Genomic DNA, 16,917 nt, shown 5'->3' with positions numbered 1-16,917 from the left:
GTATTTATTTAAAAAATGAAAAACTCAAAATGCACTGTTCCAAATTATTATGCACAACAGAGTTTGAAAACATTTCATAGGTTGTAAAAAACTGAAAATGGTCATTTGTTGAATTTGCAGCATTAGGAGGTCATATTTACTGAAATCAAAAGCTATTTCAATCAAAAACATCCTAACAGGGCAAGTTACATGTTAACATAGGACCCCTTCTTTGATATCACCTTCACAATTCTTGCATCCATTGAACTTGTGAGTTTTTGGATAGTTTCTGATTGAATTTCTTTGCAGGATGTCAGAATAGCCTCCCAGAGCTGCTGTTTTGATGCTAACTGCCTCCCACCATCATAGATCTTTCGCTTGAGGATGCTCCAAAGGTTCTCAATAGGGTTGAGGTCAGGGGAGGATGGTGGCCACACCATGAGTTTCTCTCCTTTTATGCCCATAGCAGCCAATGACACAGAGGTATTCTTTGCAGCATGAGATGGTGCATTGTCATGCATGAAGATGATTTTGCTACGGAAGGCATGGTTCTTCTTTTTGTACCATGGAAGAAAGTGCTCAGTCAGAAACTCTACATACCTTGCAGAGTTCATTTTCACACCTTCAGGGACCCTAAAGGGGCCCACCAGCTGTCTCCCCATGATTCCAGCCCAAAACATGACTCCGCCACCTCCTTGCTGACGTCGCAGCCTTGTTGGGACATGGTGGCCATCCACCAACCATCCACTACTCCATCCATCTGGACCATCCAGGGTTGCACGGCACTCATCAGTAAACAAGACTGTTTGAAAATTAGTCTTCATGTATGTGTGGGCCCACTGCAACCGTTTCTGCTTGTGAGCATTGGTTAGGGGTGGCCGAATAGTAGGTTTATGCACAACTGCAAGCATCTGGAGGATCCTACACCTTGAGGTTTTCGGGACTCCCGAGGCACCAGCAGCTTCAAATACCTGTTTGCTGCTTTGCAATGGCATTTTTGCAGCTGCTCTCTTAATCCGATGAATTTGTCTGGAAGAAACCTTCCTCATTCTGCCTTTATCTGCACGAACCCTTCTGTGCTCTGAATCAGCCACAAATCTCTTCACAGTACGATGATCTCGCTTAAGTTTTCGTGAAATATCTAATGTTTTCATACCTTGTCCAAGACATTGCACTATTTGACGCTTTTCGGCAGCAGACAGATCCTTTTTCTTTCCCATATTGCTTGAAACCTGTGGCCTGCTTAATAATGTGGAACGTCCTTCTTAAGTAGTTTTCCTTTAATTGGGCTCACCTGGCAAACTACTTATCACAGGTGTCTGAGATTGATTTCAGTGATCCAAAGAGCACTGAGACACAATACCATCCATAAGTTTAATTGAACAATATAAAATTAAATGTTTACGACACTTAAATCCAATTTGCATAATAATTTGGAACGCAGTGTATTATTTATTCATATTTATCTTCTGGCTATATCATATGTACAGTAGGAAGATAGACAACATATATAACAATAAAGTATGAATATGCACAAACAATGAGAGTACAGTATATGACTAAACTGGTGTTCATGGGGTCTGTACTGTAGGTCTTTATCGCTCTTCACTCTCTATTAGATGAGCACTTTTAGTGTGTTGCGACTCTCCGTCTTTAGGCTTGTTTATTCTCGGGCTTGTTTTTGCACTGCGAGTCTCTGGTGACTCCTCACGCGTCTCCCAAAACTGGAGGTAGAAGCGCGTCACATCAAAGCGCTCACGCGCTCGCGAGCATCATCGCGCATTTCAACGCAAGTTTCACCTTGGCTCACCTGAAGTTAAACTTTATAAAACTATTAACAGCTTTTCAAAACAACCTGACTTCTGAAATGCGTGTTGAGAATGAGCTTTTTTAAACGCTGGCGCAGATCCCTGCACGAGCACTGCGGGTGAGAGAAGCACCGGACTGGAGCGGATCACTAAACTACAGACTGAAAGAAGGTCAAAAGAATGTTTGATACGTTCATTTGTTACGGGTGGATTAATTCATTCGTTTTTTTTCAGAATAGCGCCTAATTTGCAGAGCGCCGAGTTAACCACGCCTACTTATTTACATTCCGTGGAATACATGGAATAGAAAAATCTCTTACGGTTGACATTTTATTCCGCGGTAACGGAATATTCCGTCATTCCGCCCAGCCCTAGCTTCAACAATTTGTAAATCCGTTTCTATGCCACTAGCGGCATCCGCCATTTTCGCTCAACTTGATCTGTAGCGGGCGGCAGCAGAGCGCAGAGGATGATGGGCACGTATGGGTTGATAGGAATTGTAGTTCCTGCTTCCCTCAACTCGCTCCATTCGGCAGAAAAAACTATACTTTGCCTGGAAGATCTATCGTCATGCGACCACGATAGTATCGAAAAAAAATGCTATCGCGATACTGCGATATTTACAATACCGTTACATCCCTAGTATATATACTATTATAACTAAATATTAGTGCTGCACAAAATATCAAATTTGTTGAAATATCGCTGAAATTATAACACTTAAAAAAAGGCTGGCATAATATTTGTGTCTGAAGAAGAGTATGCTTTTGCTCTTATCAAAGTTCTGGAAATATCACTCATTTCTATTTAATATCATGCATCCCTACAAAATATATTCTGAAGCTGTTGATCTAACTTGATTCTGACATTTCAGTTAGATTGAACCTGCTTCCAGTCAATCTAACACTATAGTCTAGCGATCGAGATCTAATTGTTTGTCCATCAGTTAACTTTGCAGTAGTATATCTATGTCTGGCTCAGGTGCAGACAGAAAATCACTATTGATTTTACAAACGATCGGAGAAGCTACTTAAATCCAGCCGTGATCTTGGCCTGAACTCAATCTTATTGAAGTCTGTGTCAGATATTCACTTACTTAATGAATGTACTCAATCAAATTCAAAGTGTTGTTAGAATACAACATTACGCTTCATTCGTCACAGGGAAATGAGTCATCTCTCAATGATAATTGTGTAACTGCTGTTTTTATGCTAATTTAGAGCTAGTAGGAGGGAAAGGTTGTCTTTATTGACAGCTGCTGGTCTCTTTCAGGTCCTGTTGATGGTAGAGGGCAGTATAAACGTGGGCGGGGCAGCCCAGGGCAAAAGCACCAATGGTGTGGACACTGTAAAGTGGTTGTTCTGGGTAACGGCGTGAGGAAAGCAGCCAAAGATGAGCATGGCAAATCACAGGTATGAATATGCATTTGTTATTACTGTATTCAAAAATCAACAGGAAATGGCACGTCCACGTCTTTTTCTTAGTTTGGATGTGTAATGTAATATTTCTAAATGAAACATGATCTATACAATGTAATAAATTTTCTGATTTTAAAAAAGAACTGTCATCAACACTAGAAATAAAACTGTGCTTGTCCAATTTTCTTGCAATGTTTTGCAACACAAATCTCAAATTTAAAGATGGGATAATGCGCAGTTTCTGCCAATCTCATATTAAAGATCGGGTAACATGCTATGTCATGCATTGCATTCTGACTTCTTTACACTGTTGATCGTGCTGGCTTCACATGCTTAACAGGGTCAACTTGTTAAAAAACGAATTGGATGTATGACGTAACGGGGATCTTATTCCACGCGCCAACCGACGAGCGATAGGAAGACCCGCTTATCAAGATTGGCTGCGCTGCGTCAAGATTGGCTGCGCTGTGGGCCTGCAGCTAAAGGTCGTTACTCTTGCGATAGTGCTCGTCGGTTGGTGCGTGGGCGGGATATTTATTTCGCCTTGCTGTGCTTTTCCATGGTAATTGCCCAATAAAAGGAATAGGATCACTGTTACGAAACAGGGATCCAGACTTATAAAAAACTTTCCGAAACAAGTTAGAGTGCTGGGGGAGTGTATCAAGCACAGAAATACTACGTCATACGTCCAACTCATTTTTTAACAAGTTGACCATGTAAAGCACGAGAAGCCAGCATGTTCAACAGTGTAAAGAAGTCAGAATGCATGACATAGCATGTTATCCTGCTTTTAATAAGAAATGTTTTAGGTGCTTCCACTTTTCAAATACCACTCAAATCATCTCTGACTTGTAAAATCTTTCACTTACAACTTTGTCCTCCTCTGGTTTCTCAAAACAGTCCCAGTTAAGTTCAGATGGGGGTTTGGTGTTCTGTAGTCATAGCTGTCTCATTCTTCACTCGTCATCCTCACAATCCAACGGAAATACAGAACCCAAGGTTTGTTTTCTGTCACAATAACTCAACACAAACTGCTTTGACGGTTGAATTGTCATTGATTATGCTTGCTAAACGTTGTGCACATATGTTTCAGACATCTGTTGCTCTGCTTTCTGAGAGCGCTTTGAAACAGAGCCCTTCCAAAGTCCAGCATCAATACAACAACAACATGTCCTCGCTTGATGTCCACTGCCTGGCACAACTCCAGCCTAAGCCGTCCTTCATTCACATGGTTTATACCCCTGCCGAGCCGACACAAGCGATCAAGACCGAATCCAAATCTGAAAGTATATCAGAAAGCCATCTCAAAGTGACGGTTAAGCTAAAACCGCGATTGCTTAACCTCACCGAAGACAAACCGTGGCATCACAGCAAGCGTTGGAAAGGCCTACGATGGCGAAAATGGACGGTACAGATTGTGATGCCAAAATCCACCGCTCAAACATCTGAATCTGAGATGGAAGAGCTGTTGCGACAACTGAACTCATCCTTGCTGCCTTGCTCTACCATCAGAGATTACCGTCGCTGCTGTTTCTGCCAGCAAGTGGGCGATGGGCTGACAGACGGTCCCGCCAGGCTCTTGAATCTAGACTTGGACACCTGGGTGCACCTCAACTGTGCTCTATGGTCCTCTGAGGTCTATGAGACGCAAGCCGGCGCGCTGATCAACGTGGAGCTGGCACGGCAGCGCGGGCAAACGGTGGTGTGCGCGTTCTGCCAGCGTTTAGGCGCAACAAGCGGCTGCCATCGCCTGCGTTGCCTTAACATTTACCACTTCACTTGTGCGCTGCAGGCTGGCTGTACGTTTTTTAAGGACAAGACGATGCTGTGCCACCAGCACCGCCCGCGGGGAGCCGGCGCCGCCACTGGCCTGCACTTAGAACAGCAGTTGCGCTGTTTCTCTGTGTTCCGCCGTGTCTTCGTGCAGCGCGACGAACTGCGACAGCTGGCGGCAGCCGTGCAACAGCCCGAGCGTGGCCACACCTTCCGCGTGGGTAGTTTGCTTTTTCATACGATGGGTCAGCTACCACAGGCCTTGCTGCCCACGTTCCATTCATCTATAGCCATCTTTCCACCTGGCTATGAGGCAAGCCGACTGTACTGGAGCATGAGACACTGTCAGAAGCGCTGCCGATACGTGTGCTCCGTGGAAGAGCATGAGGGACGTCCGGAGTTCAGCATCCGTGTCATAGAGCAGGGGTATGAAGATCTGGTGCTCACTGACACCACCGCTAAAGGTAGAGCATCATCTACAGTCTCAATACCAGTCAGAATCAAGAATTACAGAAAGTCGTGTAATAAATTGAATTTTTGCATTGATGTATTTCATTTTTCTGTTCTACATAGTTTCTTTGTCTTGTTCTCACTCATGTGTTGTAGGAGTCTGGAATAAGGTTCTTGGGCCGGTGGCAGAGAGGCGGGCAGAGACGGGCATGCTGAGACTCTTCCCCGTCTATCTAAAGGGAGAGGATTTGTTTGGACTCACCATCTCAGCCGTTACCCGCATTGCTGAATCGGTAACTACACTAAACCTTTACATCAGTTAATGCTAATTGTGAAGTAAAATATCTTATTATGTGCAGTAGAGGTCATATTGTGGGTTTAAAAACATCTATTATTTTTTTTAAATCAATGATCAAATTTTTTTCTTTTCCAAGTTCTTGCATAGCTGGCACACAATTTTCACTTTTTTAATGCTTACAACTTTCAACTGAATTACAACCGATTCAGATGTTGTGTTATTTTCAGCCTTTTTTTTACTATTAAGCTATTTTCATTTGATCATTTTTTCCGGAAGTGTTTCTCTTTGTTAAGTTTGGATGTATTTTTTAATGATTTAGATTTATTTTATTTATAGAAACAAAACATTTTATAATTAAATAAGCATCACTTTACATATACGTGTACACAAAAAAATCTTTGTTGCCTTAAATTTTAAGTCATACCAGCTTTGTTTGTTATTTCAACACATCAGAGTTAAATTTGATACATTTTTTAGTTTTTATGTAATTAAATGTTTGCTATTTTGTTATATGCTTTTGTCATTTTATTATCTATTTGTTTTTTTATGTTGCTATATAAGATTAATCTATTTTTATTTTATTTTTTTGTTATTATTATTTTAATTTTAGTGCCTTAAACTTATTTCCGTTTATTTCTGAGGCAACATTTAAAAATTTCGTTTATTTTAAGTTTTTCCAATACATTGTAGGACAATTTTATTTGATATAAAACAACAGAAACTTTTTCAAAGTTTTCATTTTAGTAAGCTAAAATAACTAAATTATTTTATATCAATAATAAAATAATTATTATTAAAACTCACTACTGGCCAAAACTTAAAATAGTAAGTTGATAGTAAGTTGAATGACGTGTAAAGCCAGGTTGATTGTACTTAGATAGTATGTGAGGCAGCAAAGTTTTAAAGTGTACTTTACAAAGTTATATTTTTGACTTTAAAGAACTATTGACTAATTGGTTATTGTTATCTTATCGATCAGTCTCATTTGAATTCTGCTGATGATCACTGTATTTCAGCTGCCAGGTGTGGAGGCGTGCTCAAGATACCGTTTCCGTTATGGACGAAACCCCATGCTGATGCTGCCGCTGTCAATCAATCCATCTGGCAGCGCACGTTCAGAGTTGCAGACCTTCCCCCATTATGAGAAGTCATTACTTTTATCACAAAAAGATTGTAGCAATATTGCAGAAATTTTAATAGATTTTGTGAACATACGCAGGCGAGTGTGCTAATGAAATTAATTTTTGGCACACTTATACAGAGTGAAGATCCTCTCTGTGTGGAGCAGAACATCTCACTGCATCCAGAACACAATCATGGAGAGCAGATCATCTCACAGCAAGCACTTCGTGCACTCAAAGTCATCTCAATACCGTCGGCTGACCAGCGAGTGGAAGTCGAATGTCTACCTGGCGCACTCGCGTATCCAGGTGAGCTCATGAACATCAGTCATGAAAGAAAATCATTTAATCTTAAATGTGTGTGCTACATGTTTTTTTTTTTTTAATTAATACTCTTTTTAAGAAATTCATAAAGTTTGACTATCAATATTATTATAGATGGTTTCAAAGCAACAACATAAACGTTACTGTGCCTGTGTGGCCCAAACGTAACTTCCGGTACACATCCGCCCTGTAGATTATTTCTGATAACAAACAAAAGAAACTACAAGTAAATGACATTAGCTAGCAAGTTAAAAGTTTGTCTAGCCAGTATTATTTTGGGTTACCAGTAGAAGAACCATTACTTGGCTAAACTCTTCAAAACGTAAAGTGATGGTGTGAGATGCTGAAAAACAGTGAGATGCCATTTTTACATATCTACATAGTTTTTGTGTTGCTAGTGTGTGTGAGGACTGTAGCCTTGAGTATTGATGCATGTGAAATACTGCATGTGTCTGCAGGGTCTTGGACTGTTCGCAGCACGTGACATTGAGAAACAGACCATGGTGATTGAATACATGGGGGATGTTCTGCGCACTGAGGTGGCCATGAGGAAGGAGCTGCTGTATAAGGCTATGGTAAACTCAAGGCTTTAATACAGGGAATAATGTTACCTTGATACACTGTCCAAGTTCATTTGTCTGAATCTGAGTGGATTTATTTTTCAGAACCGGCAAGCTTACATGTTCCGCATCAACAGCGACCAAGTTATCGATGCAACCCGTTCTGGAAGCCCTGCGAGGTAAGAAATGAACTTGACTTGTCACATCAGCTTTCAGATGTGAACTTGACAATGCATCATGGGTAGTATACCTTCTGTCTTATTGTGATTTCTGAATGTTTTTCAAGATTACTTTTTGAATTTAGGCAATCTGTTTGAATTTCTGTTTAATTTATAATAGATTACAGTTTTTCTCGATTGCTAACACACAGTTCATGAAACAATTCACCGTTTTCTGACAACTATAAACACATTCTCAGAACAATACACCAACGTGTACAAACCCCACACACAAACAGCCTCATTTTGCAAAGGTTTAACCATGTTCTCATTCAGAAAACACAAACACATAATATAATGAACTGAAGTGTCAAGATGTAAACTCAAATAACACATTTATCCATCAGTAAACATTCAGTGGCAAAACTGATGACACGCCAATCAGAATCTCAGGATAATATCAATAGGAGCTCATCCTAGAATCATCTACTGGGCTTTATACTACTTACAGGAAACATACAGTATAATTACAGTACACACTTTATATTAGAGAAATTTCTCTATTCTGTATCCAGTAAACTGTAGCACAATTTTTGCAGAAAATACGGAATACTTTCACAAAATTGGGCCAAATGTGCAGAGGATGCCATATTTTTTACATTGCCTCCTATTGACAAATCGCTTCACTGTATTGTTTCCTTTAAGTCGCTTTGGATAAAAGCATCTGCTAAATGCCTGAATGTAAATGTTATTTGTGCAGTTGTTTGTGTTGCATGATCAGTTTATATTGTTCTTTGGTTTTTGAACTTGTAAGATCATCTTCATCTACTTACAGTAGTGTAATGTTTTATTTTTATTTTATCCTAAAGCTCATTCTTGCACTTTGATCTGCACTCTTTTATGTTGTATATTCTAATAAACACTAAGCTGTCAAATTATTCTTGAATCCCAATAAGAGGTATTAGAAACAGTGTTTTGAATTGATCTCACCAGTGTCTAAGACTATGTTGCAGTGTGGGTGATTTTGAGGGCTTGTGTGTCATGTCTGCGGGAAAAGCTTGGTTTTTCAGCAAATTTGAATGGTTTTGAGAAGAGAGCTTCATTTTGACCTGAAAATAGGATGTTTGGGGAATTGTGTGAGATGTTATGGATTTGTGTTTACTGTTTTGAGAATACGAGAATACATAATTTCAAGAAATGTGTTTAAGCAATCGAGAAAAACTGTAAAGCTGCAGTCCTTAACTTTGGCCTCTTTGTCGCCATCTCAGTTTGAAATGTCAGTTATACGTAGAGTTATTTTCTTTACGTGGGTTGTGCTTTGGCACTGCTGCTCTGCGCAGATGAATCTGGGCTCTGATGCGGTGTGAGCAGTCAGTCATTTAGCACAGAGCACATCTGTACATCAACGTGACAGTAACATGTGACCGTGTCTATACCAGACACAACGCGAAACGTTTAAAAACATCACTAATATAGAATCAATTGTAGCGTTTGATATCGCGTCGTGCCTTATGTAGACAAAAAACTCTAAATAACGGGGAAAATACCACCTACCTTACGTCCTACAAGTAATATATCTGAAACGTGTTGTCTGAATACATACAATATCTGCCGCTTTTGTTCTGACTACATGAAACAAAGACTTTTAAAAAATAAATCACGATAGTGAAGTCTTACTTGTTAATGCAATCCTTTCAGATGTCGGAGCCAACTCTCAAAATCCCTGTCGATATTAGCTTTGGCTTTAGCACGAAGCTGTCACTTTAGCTCTCTGGAGCGCGAAGTTACTTTGTTATAAACAACATTGCGGGACAAGGGGTGAAAATGCTGTGCGGTACAACGCAAAGCGGGACGGGTGGTCACCCTATTCCCCAGATGTAATCAGCATCAGAACTTAATAAATTAAGATGTTTACATGACATTCCCCGAATGATCGCTTTTAACCTCAGCCATCTAGATGATGATTTAAATTCCAAGCGACTGTTATAAGAATGAACAACACCCTGTCACCCGTAGCAGTGCCGCTGCAGGCCATCCACACACACGTGATAAACTAGCCGGTTCCTCTCCTTTGTGTTTACGGACGTGATGTAATGACGCAAAGAGGTACTCCCCCAAATTGAAATTTCCTGCATGGGGTGACCCGACAGCCCAAATTATGAATCGTTATTGTAAGCTTACCGTTGTGAACCAGGGTAAGATAAGACAATCGTTTTGAACACTGATCTGTCTATGTATTTACTCAATAATTGATTTCTGATTATTTTTGCCCCAAAATTATCGCGGATTGCCACTTTAAAACATGATTAGGGTGTAAATTAAGTCATAATTCATTTAAATCTAATTTATCCCATAGGTACATCAATCATTCGTGTTCACCAAATTGTGTGGCTGAGGTTGTCACGTTCGAGCGGGGCTACAAGATTATCATCAACGCAGCTCGCAGGATTGAGAAGGGAGAGGAGGTAAGGAGGGTTCACCAACAAACAGTTGCACCCACTCATATAATAGCATCATTTATTTGCATGTGCCGACAGGTTTGATTTAGTACCCCGTTCACTCAAGGAATTATGCAAACTAGGTGACGGCACAAACGGTCAGAATTTGCACAAAACTCTATTTGGATGGTCCAGTTGTCACAGCTTCCAGAGTATGCAGCAGATAAGCAATCCACACAACTGAATGTGGTCTTGGAAAAGTTAGTAGGAACCACAGTAGGAAAAAATGCTTTATACATTTCTTTGTTCTGTTAAACACAAAAGAAGATATTTTGAAGAATGTAGGAAACCAAATGGTTTTGGGGCACTTTTGACTACCATTGTCATTTTTCCTACTATGGTAGCCAACGGTGGCCAAGAACGGTTTGGTTACAAGCATTCTTCCAAATAACTTCTCTGTGTTCATCGGAACAAAGACATTTATACAGATTTGGAACTCCAGGGTGAGTAAATGATGGCAGAATTTTTTTATCCCTTTAAGTTTTTGCATTCACCATGTTCATAAGTGACACTGCCATTTAGTAATTCGCTCCTACAGTAAGTGTCTGCTTATGGCTTTTAACTGTCTTTGAATGATTTTTGTGTTTCAGCTCTGCTATGATTACAAGCTCGCCTTGGTTGAAGATCAGAGCAAGATCCCATGTCACTGTGGAGCCGCCAACTGCCGCAAATGGATAAACTGAACGTTCAATCAAAACAAGAACTCCATCCCACAACAAGGTGCCAATTTTCTGTAGGAAAAGCGAGCTCCGAAATATGAAGTCGGTCGGAAAAAAGCTAATACCGGAAGTGGTTTCCATGGACGATCTTTTTCTAACGTGCAAAACCGAGAGGAAAAACACAACGCGAGAATACAGCATTGTGTGAGAGCCATTCTTAACGTTTTCTTGACTTGAAAGGGAAAGGTTTCCGTCACGTGCATGTGCCATGAGGTGTGTTTGTGTGCGCGTGTGAGAGAATTTAGGTTTGTACGAATGCGTGTGTCACTTGGAGCAGATTTCACCAGCGAATGAAGAGAGAGAACGAGAGAGGGAGCACTGTGCCGGGTAATGCCTTATCGGTGGAAAAAGGGGCCAGACCCATCTGTACGATGTGATCAGTAGAGACTGTACCGTAGAAATCAATGTAGAACATCACTGAATGGAGAATGTACGGAGTTGACTTCCGCAAAAGGGAAAAATATGTTGCACTAAAAAAGAAAAAGAGAAATACAAAAGAAAATGAACTTAGAAAAAATCTCAAAAATACTTGATTCCATGAGTCAGTTTTAACCTAGATATCTCTCATTGTTTAGTGTAAGAAAATAAAGGTGTTTTGTATTTATTACTGTGTGAGTGAATGAATGGGCCTATTTTTAAAAGCGGTTTTATGCCGACGAAAAGGAAGCCCGACTGCGATTCTTGCACGCAGTTTGCGGTTCTGTTACATCTGTAAATAATGTGTAAATATAGAGAAATATGGGAATGATTGACCAAATACTACCTTATTCACTATCTTATTCATGTTGTTTAGATATTTTAGATGTGCTTGTTTTGTTTGGCTTTTTCTTCTTTCTTTTCCTCCTCGAAATTATTTAACAAAGACACACCATGATACCCCTTTCAGAGGACATGTGTAATTATGATATTGTACAGAATTACAAAGGTAATTTCAGTAATTCACAAGAAAAGTATTTTCTCTGTGCTTAGAATGTGGTATTCTAGTGACTTTGTGCTTTCTACATTATTGCTTGGTTTTTCATTTCATTTTATGTTACAGACGATCACATTTGCCAGAGAATTAAAAATAAGTTACATTTTAGTAAATCAGGTTGGAATATAGATGTAGGATAACTGTGAAATGAACTTCAAACCTCACAAACCGAATATTAATTCACGTGCGTTACGTAAACAGGCACAAGCAGAGGTCGCTTGTTTTTTCTGAAGGGTATGGCGTGGATGTCATAAACAAGTGACATTTGAGCTTCAGGAACGTTGTCAGAATGATACGGCTCATGCTTGTTAAAGACATTATGAGTGGGAATGGCGTGGGGTGTAATTCTCTGAAAAATATGTAGATATGAAACATATGCTTGTATTAGTTTTATTGATTGAAGTGGAGCATCTGTTAAGAGAGCGCTATTCATTTTGTAGCCAAAAACTGTTTTTCACATTTCACATGCCTAGTTGTTTCAGATTTGAGAGTTTTTGTGTGCACAATTTCACGTCGAAAAATGGACAGTTTAGACTTTGTATTGTACTGGGCATGAATTTTTTCAAAAGAGTCAGTTGTATATATTTTTTTCTCAATGAACAGCTGTAACAAAATTGTTTCATGGATATTTTCCTTGTCTTGTAAAATACATCAATTTCCTAGTGTTTTTTTTTTTCTTTTGCTCTGTATAGTAGTCTAAATTGTTTTGAAACTGAAGCTTTTTTGAAGTACACAGAGCGATATAGGGTTTGGTATTTGAGGAACTGAATTTACATTTACAAAAAAATAATAAAATATTTTACATCATTAATTGATGTCCGGCTTCTTTTTCTGCTATTAATATTTGTGTAGATGTAGGTCATTAAAAATACATTTCCACAATCAGTATTGTTTCTTGTTTGTAAATACACGCTTCCTGAAAGAGAATTTGCATTTTTTTATTAAACTGTCTCTTTAATTGCTGTAGTCCAAAATGAAATTTAGGTGCAAAATTGGGACAAATGACTAGATCAGCATGAGTTTGCATATAGTCTGGTATAATAAATTGAGCTGTGTGGCAACATAATGGCAATATCCAAAACACTTTTGATGCAAATTAGACTGGAGTCTAGGAGGAATTTCTCAGCCAGGCAATGTGTAGTCAGTGGCTCCATTGTCCATGATAATCTACCAATTTATCTAAACTTCAAACCCCAGGCGTTCTATTCACATCAGGTGTCCCGACCGATTCAGCTTGAGAGCTGACTCAATTGGAACAGTGTGCCGAACACAAAACTGTTGCCAGACATGTAAGATGGAACTTGAAAGCGCCCCATGCCAATGCAAGCTACTGTAAAACCATAATGGAAGTAATTCAGCCTCGAAGTTGGACTATATCTGCACATCATCCAAACCCAAAATTATATAATTTACAGCAGGCAAATCATAACTATTACATGAAGACACAATCATTTACAATCAATCATTTAGCAATGAATTCTTATTAAATGCGATCTAATATACCCTAAATACTCCCCAGAGGAGGGCGCCACCTACTGATATAAAATAAGCAAATTATTTGTTATATCTAGGTTTTTATACAACTCTTTAAATCACCAAATGAGGCGGAGACATGGCACATGAATTTGAAGTGTGGAACAACATTGAAGCTTGTGAAATGTGTTGTGGTCGCGATATCAGTGATGGGTGGACACAAGATATTGAAAGCATCCTTAAGATGAACAGTCTGTTTCTAAGAGAAACCATTTATGATGTACTTGGATTAATAATGATCATCTAATTGTTTTACCATTTTTATGTAATTTGTTAAAAAAAATCAACACAGAGATAGAGATTTAATATCCAAGCTGAAGTTTAATGCAGATTAACCCTAATGTGCCAAATTAAAGGTTCAGTCAGGGGCGTAGCCAGAACATTTATTTAGATGTGGCCAGGTAAGAGCCAGTGATTTTATTAGGGTGACCAAAAAATCCTTACAGACAGAAATTCTCTTCTACTGTAATTTACACCAATTCTTCATTACACACAGTTTGCTGGTCAAAAACATACAGAAAGAACGTAAAGTAAATTATTTATTTGCAATGCTTTCATGTGCTAACATTATTTTAAAATAATTTGCTAGCTATCATTTGCATGAAGTTAGTATTTTTTATAGAAAATAAACATTGCAGTACCCCATCTTAAACTTTCGTGAAAATGTAATTAATGAATGAAATCCAGTTAAACAAGACTGATTTTACTGACCTGATCATTCTGCTCGCGATGAACTTCCATGGTACACAGACAGTACCTGTCACGAAGCGGTTAGCAGCTGTTCAGCTATAGCGCTCAGACTGTTTGCGTCAGTGCGTCCGCGTATGACATCATATTAACGCGAGAGTAATGTTCTCGCGTTACTTTCAGTGCATACACTAAATGATCTGCGCAGCACTCCGTAAACTCCGACACACATCTTAAAACTGCTTCGCACAACAGAGGTGGCCAGATAGGTGGCCGTCCATCATTCAGGGGTAGCCGTGGCCACCCATGGCCACCACGTAGCTACGCCCCTGGGTTCAGTGTGTAATTTGTGGAGGATCTATTGACAGAAATGCAATATAATATACATAACTATGTCTTCAGAGGTGTATAAAGACCTTACATAATGAAGCGTTGTTTTTATTGCCTTAGAATGAGCTATTTCTATCTACATAAACCGCGGGTGCCCTTGCATGGAATTTGCCATGTTGTAGGTCTACATTACAGTAGCCCTAAACGGTCAAACTGCGTTACAGGACGTGTCTCGTAAATACGTTATCTCATTCGGGAAAGAAGTGAAAACAAAACATCTCAGCCTCCGTAGTGCTTCGAAAGGGAGTGGAGTGAGCTGTTGGTTGCAATTCGCAAGCTCACCGCTAGATGCAGCTAAAAATGACACAATAAGCACTTGTGGTTCTTTTAGCATTTACATTTAATTTGTGTACATTTATAACATGTATTGTGTTTAAACAATGATAAAATATATAATATGAAATGTCATTAGATCAGTGGTCAGCAATCCTGTTCCTGGAGATCTACCGTCCTGAAGATTTCAGCTCCAGTCCCAATCAAACACACCTGGACTATCTAATCAAGGTGTTCAGGGTTGCTTAATAATCACAGACGGGTGTGCTGAAGCAGGGTTGGAGCTGCAGTCTGCAGATCTCCAGATCTCCAGGAGCAGGGTTGGTGACAACTGCATTAGATGGTTCATCTGTGCAGGTCACCAAGACACCTCTGATGCACAAAGGCTACCAGCAAAGGCAAATGTTAGAATGTTGCACATCGGAACATTTTGAGAGAGGCACAAGAGGTCTTCAGCTCACAATATCTGCTGCCAGCTGTTAATGCCATGGGCAGCATCTTGTGGGAGTCATCGAGGACTAAGGACGATAGCTCTGCGGGGTCATGTTACAAAGCCAAGCAACATGAGTCCATCTTACCAGCTGCACCCGATGCTTCAACAAATGATGATAATGCTTCCACAGACACTGCTTAGCAAATTAAACAGTGGGTGAAAACAGACACCTTCATGGCCCTCCAGTCACCACCAGATTAACACATTTTAGAGCACTTTCTAAGAGCTGGTGGATTTCCTTCTTTACAGGCGGTTCAATATCCAACTGCACATATAGCAGGAGTACCCGTGGCATTCAAAGACGGTTTCATTTCTACAGCTATAATGATGAAGTCATAATTTTAGATGTTTTAGATGTAAATGGCTAAATATTTATTTATCATTGCTGGTCGCTGTAGAAAAAGAATCCCCCCATCTGTAAAGAGTCACTTGATATCTTTTCCCGACTCACTTTAAAGACTGAGTCATAACCCCTGAGATCCATTCTGAGTTTCATCCTGCATTACACTTCCATTAACTGAATATGTGATGTGAGACACCGAGTCTCTGAATGCAATAGAAGTCATGAAGACTTCAGGCACTATTGCTCAGGTGTTCTTTCTTTATGATGTAGGTCAGCTACTTAGAGGGGGCAGCTTGTGCTGAAAACAAAACAACACAGTACAGAATAATCACCTCTTACGTTTACAAAAAATAATTGCATTTTTAATTACTTTGCCATAAATTAATCTGCTGGATGGATGGTTGGATGGAATGCCTGGCCGCAGTCCAAAGAGAGTCGTGATAGAAAAAGTCCTCAGCTTGCACCGATGTTGCGAGCGCATAGTTTTTTTCATGCGGCATTCAAACTTCCTGCTCTATTCAGAGTAACAGTGCATTTTGACGAGTTTAACGCACTTTACTATGCATGAGAGGGGTGTGCGTCTGTCTCCAGACGGATAGCCTGATGAAGAAAGTGGTCAGTGCAGGAATTGAAGCAGTAACACATACTTCGTCGAGTTGAATGCGGATGTCCTCCACGGCGCATTGAGACTGATAACTGGAACCTCGGGATGTGCCTATTTTCAGCTGCGCTTCTGCAAATGTCCAACATTTAATTCGCACAGAAGAGCGAATCGAGAGTAAAACGAGTGTATTTTCCAACAGATATTACGTTTTTTTAGTCGACAGACAAAATGGGAAGCACTGTGATGGACTCCAAGAAAAAGGACTTTGCAAAGAAATCCTCGAGGAAGAAGCGATCTCTGCGATTAAACATGCCAGTGAGTTTTTCGTTGTGTAACTTTAAGGCACACAGTTCGTTGTTTTGACGTGTGATGCGCTGCGTAAGCACGTGCCGTCACGTTTTGATGCTGTATTTAAACTAACCGTAGTCACGTTGTCTTCTTTTTTACATTTTAGACAGTTACATGTCACATTTTGGGATATACAGTATGTTACATTTTAAGTGTTAGTGTTGTAC

The 16,917-nt window shown here is 39.8% G+C and overlaps 2 protein-coding genes across 11 annotated transcripts in view; both read left to right on the top strand.

Annotated features, from left to right (window-relative positions):
- The window catches only part of kmt2cb (lysine (K)-specific methyltransferase 2Cb), a 118,765-nt gene extending 105,801 nt beyond the window's left edge, over positions 1-12,964 (top strand). For all 8 annotated transcript variants that reach the window (XM_057333107.1, XM_057333109.1, XM_057333102.1 and 5 more), the window contains 10 exons: positions 3,060-3,199; positions 4,106-4,204; positions 4,299-5,442; positions 5,585-5,721; positions 6,743-6,873; positions 6,988-7,156; positions 7,630-7,746; positions 7,837-7,910; positions 10,246-10,354; positions 10,978-12,964. In XM_057333107.1, coding sequence (XP_057189090.1) covers positions 3,060-3,199; positions 4,106-4,204; positions 4,299-5,442; positions 5,585-5,721; positions 6,743-6,873; positions 6,988-7,156; positions 7,630-7,746; positions 7,837-7,910; positions 10,246-10,354; positions 10,978-11,070 — 2,213 coding nt within the window. In that variant the 3' untranslated portion in view covers positions 11,071-12,964. The remainder of the gene's footprint in view (positions 1-3,059; positions 3,200-4,105; positions 4,205-4,298; positions 5,443-5,584; positions 5,722-6,742; positions 6,874-6,987; positions 7,157-7,629; positions 7,747-7,836; positions 7,911-10,245; positions 10,355-10,977) is intronic.
- Positions 12,965-15,071: 2,107 nt separating this feature from the next.
- The window catches only part of prkag2b (protein kinase, AMP-activated, gamma 2 non-catalytic subunit b), a 29,633-nt gene continuing 27,787 nt past the window's right edge, over positions 15,072-16,917 (top strand). For 2 of the 3 annotated variants that reach the window (XM_057333120.1, XM_057333118.1), the window contains exon 1: positions 15,075-16,717. In XM_057333120.1, coding sequence (XP_057189103.1) covers positions 16,631-16,717 — 87 coding nt within the window. In that variant the 5' untranslated portion in view covers positions 15,075-16,630. Of the gene's footprint in view, positions 16,718-16,917 lie in introns of all 3 variants that reach the window. The other variant, XM_057333119.1, reaches the window with a different exon arrangement.

The sequence above is a fragment of the Triplophysa rosa genome, linkage group LG5, assembly GCF_024868665.1.
Source record: "Triplophysa rosa linkage group LG5, Trosa_1v2, whole genome shotgun sequence".
NCBI classification, from domain to species: domain Eukaryota; kingdom Metazoa; phylum Chordata; class Actinopteri; order Cypriniformes; family Nemacheilidae; genus Triplophysa; species Triplophysa rosa.
The sequence above is the reverse complement of the archived record's forward strand: the minus strand, read 5'-3'. Positions and strand labels throughout refer to the sequence as shown.